This window comes from Peromyscus eremicus, chromosome 11 (genome assembly GCF_949786415.1).
Source record: "Peromyscus eremicus chromosome 11, PerEre_H2_v1, whole genome shotgun sequence".
Taxonomy (NCBI): Eukaryota; Metazoa; Chordata; class Mammalia; order Rodentia; family Cricetidae; genus Peromyscus; species Peromyscus eremicus.
In genome coordinates, this window is record NC_081427.1 from 41,477,923 (window position 1) to 41,494,947 (window position 17,025).

The 17,025-nt window shown below is 37.8% G+C and overlaps 1 protein-coding gene across 6 annotated transcripts in view; it reads left to right on the forward strand.

Moving 5' to 3' along the window:
* Positions 1-17,025, forward strand: part of Gpbp1 (GC-rich promoter binding protein 1) — a 76,188-nt gene that overhangs the window by 13,699 nt on the left and 45,464 nt on the right. For 5 of the 6 annotated variants that reach the window (XM_059276060.1, XM_059276059.1, XM_059276062.1 and 2 more), the window contains one exon: positions 12,967-13,086. In XM_059276060.1, the coding sequence (XP_059132043.1) occupies positions 13,024-13,086 (63 nt within the window). In that variant the 5' untranslated portion in view covers positions 12,967-13,023. Of the gene's footprint in view, positions 1-618; positions 700-12,966; positions 13,087-17,025 lie in introns of those variants that run through there. The other variant, XM_059276061.1, reaches the window with a different exon arrangement.

Genomic DNA, 17,025 nt, shown 5'->3' on the forward strand with positions numbered 1-17,025 from the left:
TAGAACCAGAGCTGTTGTGAATGTGCTTGATGCAGTATGGGTCAATACTGTCAGAACATCAGATTTATTAAATTTTTGGTTACCAAGCATTGAGAATCCTTTTAATTTCTTTTACTGATGCCAGATGTTTTCACCACTCCCACATTCAGTTAGATGATAACCATTTGGGGTTGAGGTCCACTAAGAATTTGGGATGCTGGGTGTGGTGGCTCAGGCTTGAAATCTCAGCCCTTTGGAGGTAGAGTTGAAGGTCAGTCTGCTCTACCACAAGTTTAGGCCAACCAGGACTACATAATGAAACTCTATCTCAACAATAACCCCTCTAAAAAAACCAAAAACAAAAACTAAGACAACCCAGAATGGCAAATTGAGGACTATGGGATCAGCCAAGAGGGAGAGAGTGAATTGGAGAGTATAAATATAAAATGAAGGGACTGAAATGAGCAGTAAGGGTAATGTGTTTGGTGTTTTATATATTTATATATACACGGAAACATCTGAAATTAAGACAATGCATAATACTTTTGGATCATACTTAGGTATGATTACTTGAGTAATCTATGGTATGGCATCATAGCTTTAAGTGATATATTTATATATACAAGTTTTTTTGCACAGCATCTGGTTGACCTGTAAACGAGATGTGTCGATCAGAATGACCTTGAACTTGTGGCAGTCGTTTGAGTTTTGGGATTATAGGTATGGATCATCATGCCTGGCCCTAGCTAGGTAATCTTAAATGTCCAGTCCATATCTTTATATCATGTAACCATTTATCTTGAACTCTCCATATGTTAAACTGTACTCTTTTTTTTCTTTTCTTTCTTTTTTTTTTTTTTTAAAGATTTATTTATTTATTATGTATACAGAAGAGGGTGCCAGATCTCATTACAGATAGTTGTGAGCCACCGTGTGGGTGCTGGGAATTGAACTCAGGACCTCTGGAAGAGCAATCAGTGCTCTTAACCTCTGAGCCATCTCTCCAGCCCTGCCTAAACTGTACTCTTATTTATATTACTGGACAACCTCAAGTCATTGGTTCCCCCCATCCCTGGTAGCACTGGAGATTGAACCTGGGGCTTGGGTGTCTCAAATATGCTAGGCAAGCATACTACCATTGAGCTACAGCCTTAGCCTTTTGGGGGAATGATTGAATTTAGAATCTTATGCATGCAAGGTAAGTGGTTGGCCCTACCTGTTACTCACCCTCTTTTTTCCTGTTCATTTTTATCTCAGTAAATCTTCCTTATCAGACTGAAACACCTGGGAATCATCTTTGGTGTCCATTCTCCATGGACTCTATTAGCAAATACATCGGTTTGTTCCACCTCAAATCTCTTATGTCCTTTTCTATCCCATTGCTTCTACACTTGTCCAAGACACATCTTATTTTCATTTGAATGACTCATTAGCCACCTTTCTTTACCATTTGTACTGTATAGCTTATTCACAGAACATAATGATCCTTTCAAAGTACTAATAATTGGGACTGTAGAGATGGCTTAAGGGTGAGAAGTGTGGACTTCTTTTGTAGAGGACTTGTTTGGTTGCAGCTACCCTGGGTCCCTCTATCTTCTGGGTACCTGCGCTGAACATGGTGATGGCACACATAATTAAAAACAAAGAAAAGGTAAATTTGCTGCTTAAAAGCCTACAGTGTCTTTTCTTTGGATCTAAACATACTGTTGTACTTACAAGTCTTTATATTGTTTCTCTATTTTCTCTGCAACTTTGTGGTCTTAGTTCCCATTGGCCTCTGGCCACCTTCCCCCCTCCCCCTTGAAAACACCAGTTTCTTTGTTGTCTAAAGGTATGTTGTTGAGTTTTTTCATTAGCCCATCCAGCCACTTCCCTCTGCTCTCTTTCTTTCCCCATTTCCTTTCCTTGCAGGGAGAGGACTGATTGGAACTTTGGGCTCCAGGGGTCCTCCTGCTTTAGTCTTTGAATAAGTTGAGACTGTTTCTGTGCAGTACTGCACCTGGCTAGTTCAGGTTTACCTCAGCGGTCACCTGCTATGATAGACTTTCTCTGATTACTCTTTGTCTGACTGTTTATAGTGAACAACTCTTTGTATATTCTGTCAGTTCTTTTAATCCATAATATCCTACCGAGTTCATCAGAGCTGAAATCACCTCACTTAATTTCTTATGCCTATCTTGATGTAAACTTGGAGGGCAAGGACCTTTTCTCATTTATTTATCGCAAGTCAGAATTATTCACATTGTAGATAATTTATTCTTTTTTGAGGTTTAAGTTTGGTATATGTAGTTAGTATTTTTGTTATAAATTGATGCTTAACTGCTTGGAGACTAGTGAAATTTGTTTTTACAGGGTTATTTATAGTCAAATTGTGTTGTCAGATCATTTAGAAGCTGTTTTATTTGCTTAGATTTACATCATTTGTTTCATGAACTTCTAAATCTGTGTACTAGATAAAGACTTAGCTACTGTGATGCTTTTAAGATTTTTTTCTATAATTTTGAATTGAACCACAGGGATCAAACACAGGTATTTTGCCATTTGTTTCTAATTTAAAATGCCAGAATCTACTTATTTCCAAGTCTTTGAAATAGAATGGTAAACAGAATTTCTAGCTCAGAATTTTTGAGACTCAGGGAGACTGACATTTACTTTTTATGTGTGCATTATATGTGCATATAGAGGTCAGAGGACAAGTGTGTTATCGTCTTCCACATTTTTGTGGCTTCTGGAAAATGAACTTGGTCTCCAAGCAAGTGTTTTTTTTACCTGTTTTGCCATCTCTCTGGCCCAGCTGTAACTGTTTACACCGAATAATATCTTTTTTTTTTTTTTTTTTTTTAAAGATTTATTTATTTGTTATGTATACAGCATATGTGACTGCAGGCCAGAAGAGGGCACCAGATCTCATTACAGGTGGTTGTGAGCCACCATGTGGTTGCTGGGGATTGAACTCAGGACCTCTGGAAGAGCAGCCAGTGCTCTTAACCTCTGAGCCATCTCTCCAGCCCCCGAATAATATCTTTTATGTATTGTATTATCTGAGAGGAGGGAATGGAAGAAGGTAATGCAGATTTGTTACAGCAGGGTCATGGGTCTTCCCCTGCCCCCAAGACATGGTTTCTCTAGCCGTAGCTGCTCTGGAATTCACTCTGTAGACCAGGCTGGCCTCGGAATCTGAGATCCTCCTTGCTCTGCCTCCTGAGTGCTGGGATTAAAGGCCTGTGCTACCATGCCTGGCAATGACTGAAGTTTTAATCATTTGCTATTTTGAAGTTTCTTTTTTTTTTAATTACACTCATGATATTCATTAATTACACTCATGATATTAATTACATTTGTGGTATTCATTGATTACATTCTCAGTATTCATTCAATAACTATGATATTCATTAATTACATTAATTGTATTGATTTATTACATTCATATTATGTCCTGATACTACTGTCCGTTTGTGGGGTTTTTATTTTGAAGTTCTTAAGAGTGTTAAGATCCTTTCCAGGGTTTACTTACTAAACAGAGCTCTGGAAAAATGCTAAGACGATGCTCTGACAATATTAGGAGGTGAGTGATGAAATGACTTTGGAACCTGAATTAGGTTGAAAACTACTTGAATAGTAAGGTGCTTCAAATACTTCCTTGTGTAAACTAGATGTCACCCCCTCCTCCATAGGGGGGTTATAAAAGTGACTGTAAATGTTTTGATCTTAGTTATATTAAGGTAGAACCTTCCAAATACTTGATTTGCTAAGAAGACAATAGTCTATTTGAAGCCTAAGGGGCTTGAGTGGAGGGGGAACAAATTTTGACTGTCTTACTAATTTTTCCCAGTATAGATTTAGACCTGTATTATGGTTTGATATAATGCTCTAAGTGAAGATTTTGTGATTCTAGAAAGTTAATATAAAATCGTGAGGCCTATTATTTTGTTGTAAATAGCTAGGAAAATTACTTTTTTTTTTTTTTTTTGGTTTTTCGAGACAGGGTTTCTATGTGTAGCTTTGCGCCTTTCCTGGGACTCACTTGGTAGCCCAGGCTGGCCTCGAACTCACAGAGATCCGCCTGGCTCTGCCTCCCAAGTGCTGGGATTAAAGGCGTGCGCCACCACCGCCCGGCTGGAAAATTACTTTTAAAACACTTACTTAGGGTGAGATGGTTCAGTGCATAATGGTTCAAGCTTGGCAGCTTGTGTTTGATCCCTAGAGCCTTATAGAGTGTGAAGGAGAGAACCGAAGTCCTCTAATTTCCACACACATGCTCTGCCAAACCTGTCCTCTCCCTTCCCATCATATGTGCCTTTAAGGCAGGGAGATAAATTCCATTATCTTTCTGTATTAGACTTTGAAGGTGGTTTTGTTTTCTGCTTAATTAAAAGTATTTAAAGTATTGTAGTTTTGTGTCTTTGACTATGAAAGTTTAAAAATGTTTAACAGTGGCTACTCTTATTTAAAGATTGTTTATTAACAGCTACTTGATAGTTATTGATTCTAGTGTATAAACCCTGTTCTAAAAAGTGAAATTCTATGTCATAGCATAATTTCAAGTTTTTGGTCATACCATTGCCATAAAGACATTTAATTTTGTTCATGTTGTTACATTGAACTAAGCCACCTGTAGGATTTACATAGCCTAGTAGTGTTATATGTAAGAAACACAAATTAAGGATTAATTAAACACCTCCTAAGAGGCTTCACAGTTACTTCATTATTACTTAGTGGATAAACACTAAGATTTTTTTTTTTTTTTTTTTTTTTTGTTTTTTTGAGACAGGGTTTCTCTGTGTACTTTTGGTGTCTGTCCTGGATCTCGCTCTGTAGACCAGGCTAGCCTCCAACTCACAGAGATCCACCTGGCTCTGCCTCCCAAGTGCTAGAATTAAAGGCGTGTGCCACTACTGCCCAGCAACACTTAAGATTTTTTAAAACAACATCAAAACTATGGCTATATTGTAGTGTAATTCAGAAATTTTATACATCTATGGACTAAAAGAGTACTCAAGGAGAAGTTACTTGAAGAGTAGGCAACAGATTGTTTGCATATTTTAGTAAATTTGGGAAAGTTTGAGAGAGATTGGTGTTCTTTCTCTCTTTTTTTAGGGGTCGGGAGAGGGGGAGAGTGAGAGAGAGAGAGAGTGTGTGTGTGTTGGAGACAGGCTTCGGCAATGTAGCCCAAGCTAATTTAGCTTGTGATCCTCCTCCTGCCCCAGCCTCCCGGGTCAGTGCTGACATTATACTTGTACATCACTCTCTTGGCCTTAAGCAGTGTATAAAGACCTGGGGTGGGTCCTATTTTCCAGGTTCTGTCATTTATTGATTGGTTCAGGGATAGACTACCTTTTTCTTTTTTTTTGAAGACAGGGTTTCTCTGTGTAGCACTGACTGCCTTGGAATTTGATTTGTAGACTAGGATGGCCTTGAACTCAGATCCACCTGCTTCTGCCTCCTGAGTGCTGGGACTAAAGGTGTGTCCACCACCTCCTAGTTACTTTTTATAATTCTAATTTTGCCCCTTTTATCCTTCCCTTTATCTGAACTTTTACAATGCTGACTTTTTTTTTTTTTTGATACAGATTCTTACATAGCTAAGATTGTTAGCTTCCACTTCCTACAGACAGGTGACACCATTCCTGACTGCTTTTTGGTGTTCTCAGGCAGTCTTGCTCTGTATCCTTGGGTGGCCATGAACTTGTAGCAGTACTACTCTTTTTTTGGGGCGGGGCGTGGTTTCCAGACAGGGTTTCTCTGTGTAGTTTTGGTGCCTGTCCTGGATCTGTGCTCTGTAGACTATGGTGGCCTGGAACTCACAGAGATCTGCCTGGCTCTGCCTCCCAGAGCTGGGATTAAAGGCGTGTGCCACCGCTGCCTGGCTTGTAGTAGTACTCTTATCCCTAGCATCCTGAGTGCTGAAATTACGGAACATGTGGCCACTGTACCCTGGTGGCACTTTTCTAATAGTAAATACTTCTGGGAAAAATTATACTTAAGTTTCTTGAAAGGATCTGTGGCTACAGCCTAGCTTTACAATTATTTATTAGCTGCTTGTTAAAATCAGGGCTGACTGCTCTCTTGTGCCTTGTGTCTTCCACTGCTTGGCCCAAATCGTTTATGTTGGCCATTCAGTAAATGAGTTGATTTGAATTCAGTTTTGTTCCAATTAGTCCACACTGTTTGCAGTACAATTCTAGTTTAAAATTTACCTTTACCGACCCTTAAAACAAAAAGTCCCTGTATACTAATTTGTTGAAGATTTAGCCTGCTTCAGTGTTGTGAGGAAACCCAGTAAGTATAAATTGGTATACTTAAATTTTTTTATTTTTTCAGATTATAATATGATTATGTCATTTCTCTCTTACCTTTTCTCCCTCTAACCCCCCCCCCCCCCCCACATACACATCCCTGTCCCTTCAAGTTCACGTGTGTTGCAAATTGCTGGTTGAAATCAAGATTTCATGTGGTATGTATGCATAGTACTACTAAGGTTAAGTGTTAGCTCAGCTGGAGCTGTATTCCTAGCTGAAGCTATGTTTTCAACCCTGTAAAGTTTTTTTAGGTGTGTGTTTCTATTGTGTGCATATTTTGTATATTGCCCATTAGGAGTCTTAAAAACTGAGTATTAAAAACATCCTGTTTTCAGAAAATAATGTTTTTTAGAGGGGAGAACATTTATGAAACCCTTAACAAATAACAATTTTATAATTTTATGATTTTTTTTTTTCTTCTAAGTAAAGCACAGAAAGATTCTGGTAAGAGAATAGGTCTGTCTGTCTTTCTTTCTTTCTTTTTTTTTTTTTTTTTTCAAGATGGAGTTTCTCTATGTAGCCCTGGCTGTCCTGGAACTCACTTTGTAGACCAAGCTAGTCTCGAACTCAGATCCACCAACCACTGCCTCATGAGTGCTGGGATTAAAGCCCTGAACTACCACTGCCCTGCTTGCTCTCTCTTAACCTCTTAATTACAACCATCAATAGCTTTACCTTTCTTTTGTATTTTTGAGACAGGATTTCTCTGTAGCTTTGGAGTCTGTCCAAGAACTCACTCTGTAGACCAGGCTGGCCTCAAATTCACAGATCTGCCTGCCTCTGCCTCCCAAGTGCTGGGACTAAAGGTGTGTGCCACCACCACCTGGTCCATCAATGGCTTTAACACTTTTAATAGTATCCAGGGAACTTGGTGTCGGTTTCCCCCCCACCCCCCACCCCCATGAGTCTAATGCTTATCCCTATCTTTATCAGTTCTACTTCCCTTCCAACCCCAATCTTAGCAACTAAAATCCCAGTATACAACATATTATCCTTGGTTGACTCTAACAGCTATTGAGGTCAAAGGGGCCACTGTTGTTAACTGGCAAGTATGACATTTGCATAGTGGAAATATCCAGTAGCTGTGATTGTTCTCACAGTTACTATTGCACTCTGAGATAATGTAGAGACCTACAAGGCAACCTGGGACCGGGAATTATTTTCTGAACTATGTACTTCAACTCTACTGCACCCAAGTACCATTTGAAGAGTGCAAATGTGTTGACTGAAAGAATATAGCTCACAAAATCCCAAGCAGTGAAACAACCCCAGATGCATAAATCTCAAGACAGTAACATAAGAAACACAAAAACCAAGGCAATATATCTTTCTTACCAAATTACTAATCATACAGTAATGGCATCTAGCAAGAGTGAGTTAGATAAAATTCCAGGCAGATAATTAAAAAGAATGATATTTTTTTTAAAAGTATGTTTAAAGAGGTGAAAGAAGAAAGTAAGATCCTGATTGGGAACCCAGGAAAACAACAGAATAAAAAAGGTGAGCAATGCAAGATAGGAAAGGAGGATTTGTTTTTAAAGAAATAGAAATATTGGAGGAAAAAACAATCTGAAATGCTGTAAATGAAAACCATTGTAAGCCAATAAAAAAGTCTGTGGAATAGAATAGAAATGAGTCAGGAAGATAAACTATATGAGCTTGAAGACAGGTGGCTGACCTGAAGCTGTCAGACACAAAGATGAAGCAATGAGGAGGTACCAGTGGGAAGCCAACATACACATTTCATCCTCAAAAGATTGAGTGCTGTGGAGGTTAACTGTCCCAGGAGCAGTCAGGCTTTGGAGACTAGGGTCCAGGTGCCTTGCTCAGTAAATACATTTGAGAGTGAGTGAGAAAGACTTCTGGTCTCTACATGGATGTGAATATACCTATATACCTGTGCCTGAGCACACATGCACATGTTAAAAAATTAACATGTTTAACAGTTTGATCAGTTTATTAAAAAAAAAATCTTTCTTGGCTTTTATTAACCTGATTCCTCTTTTGAATTTTTAAACTGGGTTTTACTCATTGATTTTGTTTGTGCACATGTGTACCATGGTGACTATGAGGAGGTCAGAGCACAATTGCAGGTCTCTGTTCTATGCCTTAATCAGTGTGGGCCTGGGGATTGGACTCATTTGATCACATTAGGCAGAAAGCATCTTTACCCATTGACCTCTTTCCAGCCTTGCAACATATTCTTGAAGGTTTTTTTTGAGCTAGTTATTTTGTCTTTCTCTTAAAACAAAATACCCCCTCCCAACATTGATTGATTTGGTTGCCTTTTCGTGGGTGTGGTGGGGATGCGACTTGCATGCCATATTGATATCCAGACCAGAGTTTGAGAGTTGACTCTTTCCTTGTACCGTGTGGGTTCTAGAATTTGAACTTAGGTTGTCAGCAAGTGCTGTGGACCATTAAACCATCTCACCTGCCTAAGTTTGCTTTTCTTGTGTTTACATAGAAGCTAGGCATCTTTGGGGTAGAATAGGGAATGAAGCTTGATTTTGTTTATTGCTTTCTGCCCTGTGGCACACATTGTCAAATTGTTCATTACTAGTAATGTTCACTTTGATCTGTTTATTAAGGTGCTATTTGTGGGGCTGTTATACTGCAGAGCTGTAATTAATAAATTTTGGGATGGGGGAGTACTTAAAAATTGCATAGGTAAGATATTCTCATACAAAATGTGTATATATAATATATATGTGTGTGTTTGTGTGTGTCTAGATTTATAGTTGATTGAATGTTTATAGTACAGTGTTCCTCTCACTTATTTTCATTGGGGTAAAAGTCATATACTTAACATTTAAGGTGTACAGTTTTATTAATATTTAGTTGCATATCATGATATACTTACAATTATACAATGTGTTTATCTTCCTAAAAGAAAGTTTTGGGGACTGGAGAGATGACTCAGCCGTTAAGAGCACTGGCTGCTCTTCTAGAGGACCTGGGTTCAATTCCCAGCACCTACATGGCAGCTCACAACTGTCTTTAACTCCAGTTCCAGGGGGTCTGACACATTCACAAAGACACACAAGCGGGAGAAAACACAAACATAAAATAAGAAACATAAAACATTAAAAAAAGTTAAACAAGCCGGGTGGTGGTGGTGCACACCTTTAATCCCAGCACTTAGGAGGCAGAGCCAGGTGGATCTCTGTGAGTTCAAGGCCAGCCTGGGCTACCAAATGAGTTCCAGGAGAGGTGCAAAGCTACACAGAGAAACTCTGTCTTGAAACCTCCCCCCCCCCAAAAACAACAAAAAGTTAAACAAAAAAATGTTGTATGCCACATTTTACTTATTCTTTTGTCTGTTTATAGACAATTGGGATGATTCTACCTTTTGATGATTTTGATAAGTGCTGATGCAGACATTGGTATACACAATTTTAAGTATGATTTTTAATTCTTTGAGCATAGTGAATAAAGATATTGTGGACAATAGGGTAATTATGTGTTTTAACTTTTTGAAGGATTGCCAAATTGTAGTCTATAGTGGTTGTACAATTATCTTCATAACAGTGACATACAAGGGTTCCAATTTCTTACTATCTTCAATACCACTTGTTATTTTTTGCTATTAGAGATTATATAGATATCCTAGCAGGTGTGAGCTAGTATCTTATGGTAGTTTTGGCTTACATTTCTCTAATAACCATTTTTCTAGTGATGTTGAGGTTATTTTTATATGTGTATTGAGTATTTATAGATCTTAGAGGAAATATCTAGAAATACCTAGTTGCATTTGCTTATCTTTAGAGTATTTTTTTCTTCATTGTTATTTTTTCCCTTCCTCCCTCCTAACTTTCCTTTCTTCCTTTTTTGAGGCAAGGTCTCCTTATGTAGTAGACTCTGCTGTCCTGGAATTCCCTATGTAGAGGTTAGCCTCAGACTCCTCAGTCCACATGCACCTCTGCCTCTGCCTCTCAGGTGCTGGGATTAAAGGCATAGTCCACTGTGCCAGCTTTTGCTGAATTTTTAAGAGTTCCTTGTGTATTCTGGACACTTGACATTATCAGACATGATATGTACTCCGTTTTTGCTTAGCAGCATACTCAGGCCTTGATTATTCATGTCAGGTGAGGGTTCTTTATTAATGAGTTCATACCCTTGAATAATGTTCTTTATATAGTTGTTTTTTGTTTATATCCTTTTTTTCTTCCTGGTTTTGTTGATTATAAGAATATTGCTAAAGGCAGGGCCAAGAAGCTTTATCTCCTCGTTTTAAGAGTTTTAAAATTTTAGCATAAAATTATTTATTTTGTTCGTGTGTGTGTGTGTGTGTGTGTGTGTGTGTGTGTAGAAGGTATTTTGGAGTGGACTCTGTCCTTCCACCATATGAGTCTTACAGAACTGAGGTCAACAGGCCTGCTGTGCCATCCCTCTCTCCCTTACTCCCTCTTTCCTTTTTTTGTAAATCTTAGCTTTTGAGTAGTTTATACAGTGTCTGTACATTGCATTTACTTTGCTTATTAAAAACTATCTTTTGGTCTGATGTGATCGTGAATGTTTATAATCTCAACATTAGGAAAGCTGAGGCAAGAGAATCAGAAATGAGAGGCCTGCCTGTGCTACAAAGTAAGACTGTATCTCAAAAAAACAAAACACAAAATAAACAGTATAATAAAATCCATTTATTTGCTGCAATTGTAGCATTTGCTTGTTAGTGTACTGGGCCCATTTTTTTTTCTGTTTTCTGCTAGTTATTAAAATGACTTTTATACAGGGGAGTTTATTCACATAGTGGTCAAACATGGGAGATTGAAGTCTCATTTAGCTCTCTGAGGACAGCTTTTTAGGGTGTTTATGGGATCAAGGTACTCTGGGTGATTTGAGATGTAGATAAAGGTGATTGGAAATAAAGTAGTGGTTCTCTTTAGGATCAAGTACAGAAAATGGAGATTTTTCTTTCTTACGTCAAAAATCAACAGTCATCAGGCAACTTTGTAGCCAAAGTGAAAGGTTGGTGGCATTAATTGATTTAAACTACCTTCAAGTTGCTAAAAAACTGATGAGGTAGCTATTACCATCCTGACTGGTATGTCAGAGATAGTATATATAGCAAAGCTAATGAGACTGTATTGCTTAGCTAGGTGACCTTAATATTGGTTGTAAAAAAGCAAGTGACCAAAAGAGGGATTAATCAGGTTTTTCTTTTAGTTTCATGACCCTTAAAATATCTTGTCATGTGGAGTTCTTGTGTTACTTCTTACATGCATCCCTTTTTAAATTTTTTGTTTGTTTGTTTGTTTGTTTTTTTGAGATAGGATTTCTCTCTCTGTCCCTGGCTGACCTGGAATTCTCTCTGTAGACCAGGCTGGATTTGAACTCAAAGATCCACCTGTCTCTGCCCCCCAGTGCTGGGATCAAAGGTGTGTACCATCACTGCCCAGCTATTCTTATAATATTGTTTTGAGTTTTCTGAATATTGTCAGTTGAATTATATTTAAAATTCTTTTTGGGGGCGTGGGTAAGAGTATATCACAGAACTGGAGAGATGTCTTAGTGATTAAGAGTACTTGCTGCGCTTCCAGAGATCCCCAGGTTCTATTCCCAGCACCCAAATGATGGCCCACAACCATCTGCACTGGGTATCCAGTGCCCTCATTTGGCCTTCCTGAGCACCAGGTACATGTGTGATGCACAAATGTACGTGCAGCACCGTGTGTGTGTGGTGTCCTGGCATTATAGATTGTACCATGCAAGTCACACAGTTTTATGTTAGAAATAATTCTGATTGTCATTAAAAATAAGCTTTATTGAGGTATACTTTATAAAAAATTTGCCCTGGTTTTAAGTGTATAGTTTGAATTTTTCCATAGTTTCGTAATTACTGTTACCTCAATTGCTCAAAAAATTCTTGCTTCTTATAGCCATCTATTCCACACTGCAACTGATCTTTTTAATAACTAGAATTTCATTATGTGAAAATTTACAAATTTAAAGATCTTACTGGGCCTTATTTGCTCTTCTAGAAATTGGGAAGCCTTTTTCTATAAAACAACATGTTCTGATGAACTGAGTGTAAATAGGTTCTATAGATATAAGAGCTGAAGAAGGAAACAGAAGAAAGTTTGATACTTTCAAAGTTAATCTTTTAAAGAGGGGACAGGGAAACAGTAATAGACAATCACTTGGTTACTGTCAGGTTCCTTCAGGTTTTTTTGGGGGGGCAAGGATGAAAGTGGAGGAACAACATTAATATGGTGTTTGAAACTGATCTGTTTAGAAAAGTTGGTTATTCTCTTCCTTGATTTTTTTTTTGTTTTTTTGTTTTTTTAAATTTTGGACAATAAGTAACTTTGAGATTAGTGATGTAGAACTTTAGTGTGGGAAACTTTGTTTTTATTTTAGTTTGGGATCTACTTCAGGAACTTAGTTCAAAACAATGGTCTCCTATAATTGTGATTTAGCAATTGCAAATGGAATCTTACAGTTTTGTCAGTGTAATTTACTTGTTTCCGTTTTGAGACAGGGTCTCTATGGAGTCACAGCTGTTCTGGAACTTGCTATATAGATCAGGCTGGCTTTGAGTGCTGAGCTGAAAGGCATGCACCACCATGCCCAGCCAATTGTAATTTAAAGGAGATATAGCATAAAGTTATAATTTTGGTTAGAAACTACAGATCTAATTTCTTCCATTTTTTTAAATTTATTTTTTATTTTTTTTATATGACAGGGACTTGCCATGAGGTGTTGAAGCCTTGTTTCACTGAGTTGGAGAGACTGGACCTAAATGGCGCAGCATGACTTTGCTCCAGCCTGGCTTAATTTTCCTACTCCGCCATCATCAACAAAGGTACTTTTCCACCCTGAATCTCTGTGCCATTCTGTCTGCCTTGATTTTATTCATGATGTACACAAATTTAACCAAAGTGTGAAGACTTGGGCTGGGGTTGAGTGTGGCTCCTTGGTAGAGTACCACCCTAACCTTCACAAGTCCCTGGGTTGAAGGCACAGTGTAAGGAGAAAAGTGAAGACAGTTTCTGTGTTGTCTTTGTTCAAGGTGGTTTTTGCATTGTTGAGAGGCCATACATTTTAAGTCAGATCAGTCAGATGTTTGAACTTCTTATCTTACCTTTTTAAAATAATTTTTGTTACTTTACTGCTAAGTAGTAATGATACCTTAGCATACATGAGATAAAGTTTGTAGAGTACTTGGCCAAATATTTAATTTGATCATAATTTCATGAATGTTGTATATTTTAGATTTATTCCTACTTCCTGTTCCACAAATTTCAATTATTGACCTTGTTTTTGACAGGGAAAGTGAAAGGATTGTATTCCATAGTAAAGGACATGGACACTGGTTATTCTGTAAAGCTGTCTTTGATATCACAACTCTGTGCTAGGCCCCATTAATTGCTGGTTGGTTGCTGTGTTGTTTTCAACAATGCCCTGGGGCACAAATTGCTCCTTGTTCTGACTCAATTTAAGTAGATAAAAGGTGGTTTTTGAGGTCAGTCTTTGAGGTTTTTCTGACCTCAAAAAAGAAGTCTCTTAGTTGTTTCCCTGGTTCTCTCTGTGCTAGCTGCCTTATTGGTTTAGCTTATCGCTATTTGTTGAGAGTAGCCACCACCCTCCTGTGTCTCCTTCCCACATCTCCCACTAAAAATCTCCATTGGCTGGTTGTGGTGGTGCATGCCTTTCTTTAATCCCAGCACTTGGGAGGCAGAGGCAGGTGGATCTCTGTGAGTTTGAGGCCAGCCTGGTCTACAGAATGAGTTCCAGGACAGCTAGGACTGTCACACAGAGAAACCCTGTCTCAAAGGAAAACAAAAAAATGTCCATTATTTCTGATGGATTGTCCTTTAATTTTAAACTTTCTCATGCTGTGTTTTGAAAAGTTTCTTTGAGCACTGCTTCTTACCATTGTAAATATCTATTTATTAGGTAGCAAAATTTGGGCCTCAATATTCTTGACCTGAAAAACCTGAAATAGATCATTCAGTTGTGAATGGGGATTGGGCAGAGAAAAAGAACCCTGGTTTCATGATTATCACTTGGAATATAACCTCTTCAGTTGCAGTGGGACAGAATCCTTGTTTGCAGTTGAAGAGGGATGGCTAACAGAACTCAGGGAAATACTTGCTTTGCTAGCCTTAAAGGATATAGATGAATAGTGTGTATTATTGGGAAGGCCTTTCAGAACTTTCCCAGGCTGTCTTATGCGCTATCTTAATTACATTAGCATAAACTCTGGAGTTATTAAAAGAGCTTATGATGAGTAAGAAACGATACTCCCACCACTTAGGGATTTCCACAGCTTTTTGGGAGGTCTGTGACCAGGTACAGGGACAGAGACCAGATATACTTCATGTAGTAAATGTACTCATAGTGGAGATCAAATTTAATAATTTGTTTTCTTCTGTCCTTTATATTTAAAGTTATTCTAAGGATAGCATATTTTACCTAGTTTATACTAACTTATTCTAAGATTCCCTCTTTTAAGTCTCACTAAGAAAGAAAGAATAAAAGAAATAATTTCAAATTAATCTTAAGTATTCTAGCTTATAGAGATAACTAGAAACAGTCCATCTGGCTTAATAGCTATGTTCTACTTTGTTTCTTCTGTAGTATAGAGGAATCCAAGGAGTCTTGATCATCTGAGCCTTTTTTACCATCGTTACCATCATGAGGTAGCCATCTAGTACTTTTAGGTGTACAGGTAGTTTTTATAAAAGTTTATTAAAAATAGCTCTCATGAGAATGATTTTAGTTTGGGAATTTGTTCCCTTAAAATATGGGTTGAGCCTACTTCCCTACGCAGTAGAATTTAGTTTGAAAGTGAATCTAAGTGGTCATTGAAGCTTACTGTCTTGTACAGGTTTTTTGGGAAGGTTAACTTGCTCATATATTTTTATATAGTTAATTCATGTGAAACCAGACTTTATTCTATGTTCTTGGCATACAATTCCTTTTGAATTAGAGAAAATGGTTAATAATTCCATTTTGTAGATTGTAAGACTGTAACAAAAAGACTTGAAATTGTTAGGAAAGGAGACTCACTAGAGCTGCGAAGATTTATTTATTTTTAAAATTTTTATTTCTTTCTTTTTTTTTTTTTCTCCTTTTTTCTTTTGAGACAGGGTTTCTTTGTGTAGTTTTGGCTACAGAAATCCATCTGCCTGCCTGTCTCTTGAGTGCTGGGATTAAAGTTGTGGGCCACCACCGACTGGCAAAGTTTTCATTTCTTTTATGTGTGTGCGCACATGCACACACACATATATGTTCATTGGTGTTTTGCATGTATGTATATCTGTATGAAGGTGTCAGAAACCCTGGACTGGAGTTACCAGGTGTGGACTGCCATGGGGTACTGGAAATTGAACCTAGGTTCTGTAGAAGAGTAGCCAGTGATCTTAAGTGCTGATCTATCTCCATCTCTCTAGCCCCCAAATTTTCTTTCTTTTTTTTCCTCCTGGCAAATTTTCATTTCTTAAGCCAAGGTCTCATGTATTTTTTTTTATACTCCTGTTTACTTTCCAAGTGCTGGGGTTACAGGTGTGTTCTATCACATTCAACCCAGATGAATTTTTGTTACTGTTTTCCTTCTTGTTTCCCCATGCATAGTTACTACAAACTGTGCCAGCTTGTCTCAGACCCCTAGTTCCTGTAACCTATCTAGTTTATAGGCAGCCTCTCCCATGCCCAAAGGCCAACTTTGGAGTCTATATATTATTTCTATTTCCTTTCACCATTTTGTGTAAAGGAACATAAGGCTTATTCTATTTGTAAAAGAGTCTTACGACTACCAAAAGAGTATTTGGAAAGTGAAATTGCCCTAACAAAATTTTGTAAGTTTATTATTATTTAAGCATTAATAACCCAGGGTAAGGGCTGAGGACTGTTAAAGTACAATAAACTCTTAGTGCTTTTCTAGATTCAGTATGTGTATAGACCATCATGATGATAAATTCTGATTCTGTTTGAGTTGAGTGTAGGTTACTCTCCATCCCAAACTAGGCCATGCCAGGCAAACACTAAACACTGCTACTGAGCTGGTGCTTTTTACTATTTATTTATTTATTTGTTTATTTTTTTAAAGATAGATAGGGTCTTATGTAGTCCAGATTGACCTTTGAATCTCTGTGTGGTGGAATATGACCTTTGAACTTTTGAACCTGATTCTTCCTACTTTTAAGTTCTGGGATTACAGGTGTGTGACACTGCACCTTGCTTTTTATTTGGGACAGAACCTCACCAAGTTGCCCAGGCTAGCTTCAAACATTCCCTGTAGTTCAACCAGCCCTTGAATTTATGTGATCTTCCTGTTTCAGCTCTCTAGTAGCTGAGCTTACAGGCTCTTGACACCCAAGTTAGCTCCAGATTTTCTAACCAAACATGTTATTTCTCAAGTGGTCATCAATTTGAGTGATCATCAGTCTGAATTCTTAAGATTTGAGATTTTTTTTTTTTGATCTTCCCCTAAAGCAGTGGTTCTCAGCCTTCCTAAAGAAGGACCCTTTAATACAGTTCCTCATGTTGTGACTCCCAGCCATAAAATTATTTTCATTGCTACTTCATAACTGTAATTGTGTTCCTGTTATGAATTGTAAATGTAAATATTTTTTGGAGATAGAGGTTTGACAAAGTGGTCGAGATCCACAGGTTGAGAACCAGTGCCCTAAAGAGACAGCTACAAGCTTATGCTTTTTGTGATGTGAGATATATATATATATATATATATATATATATATATATATATATGTACTATATATATGTGTACTATATATAT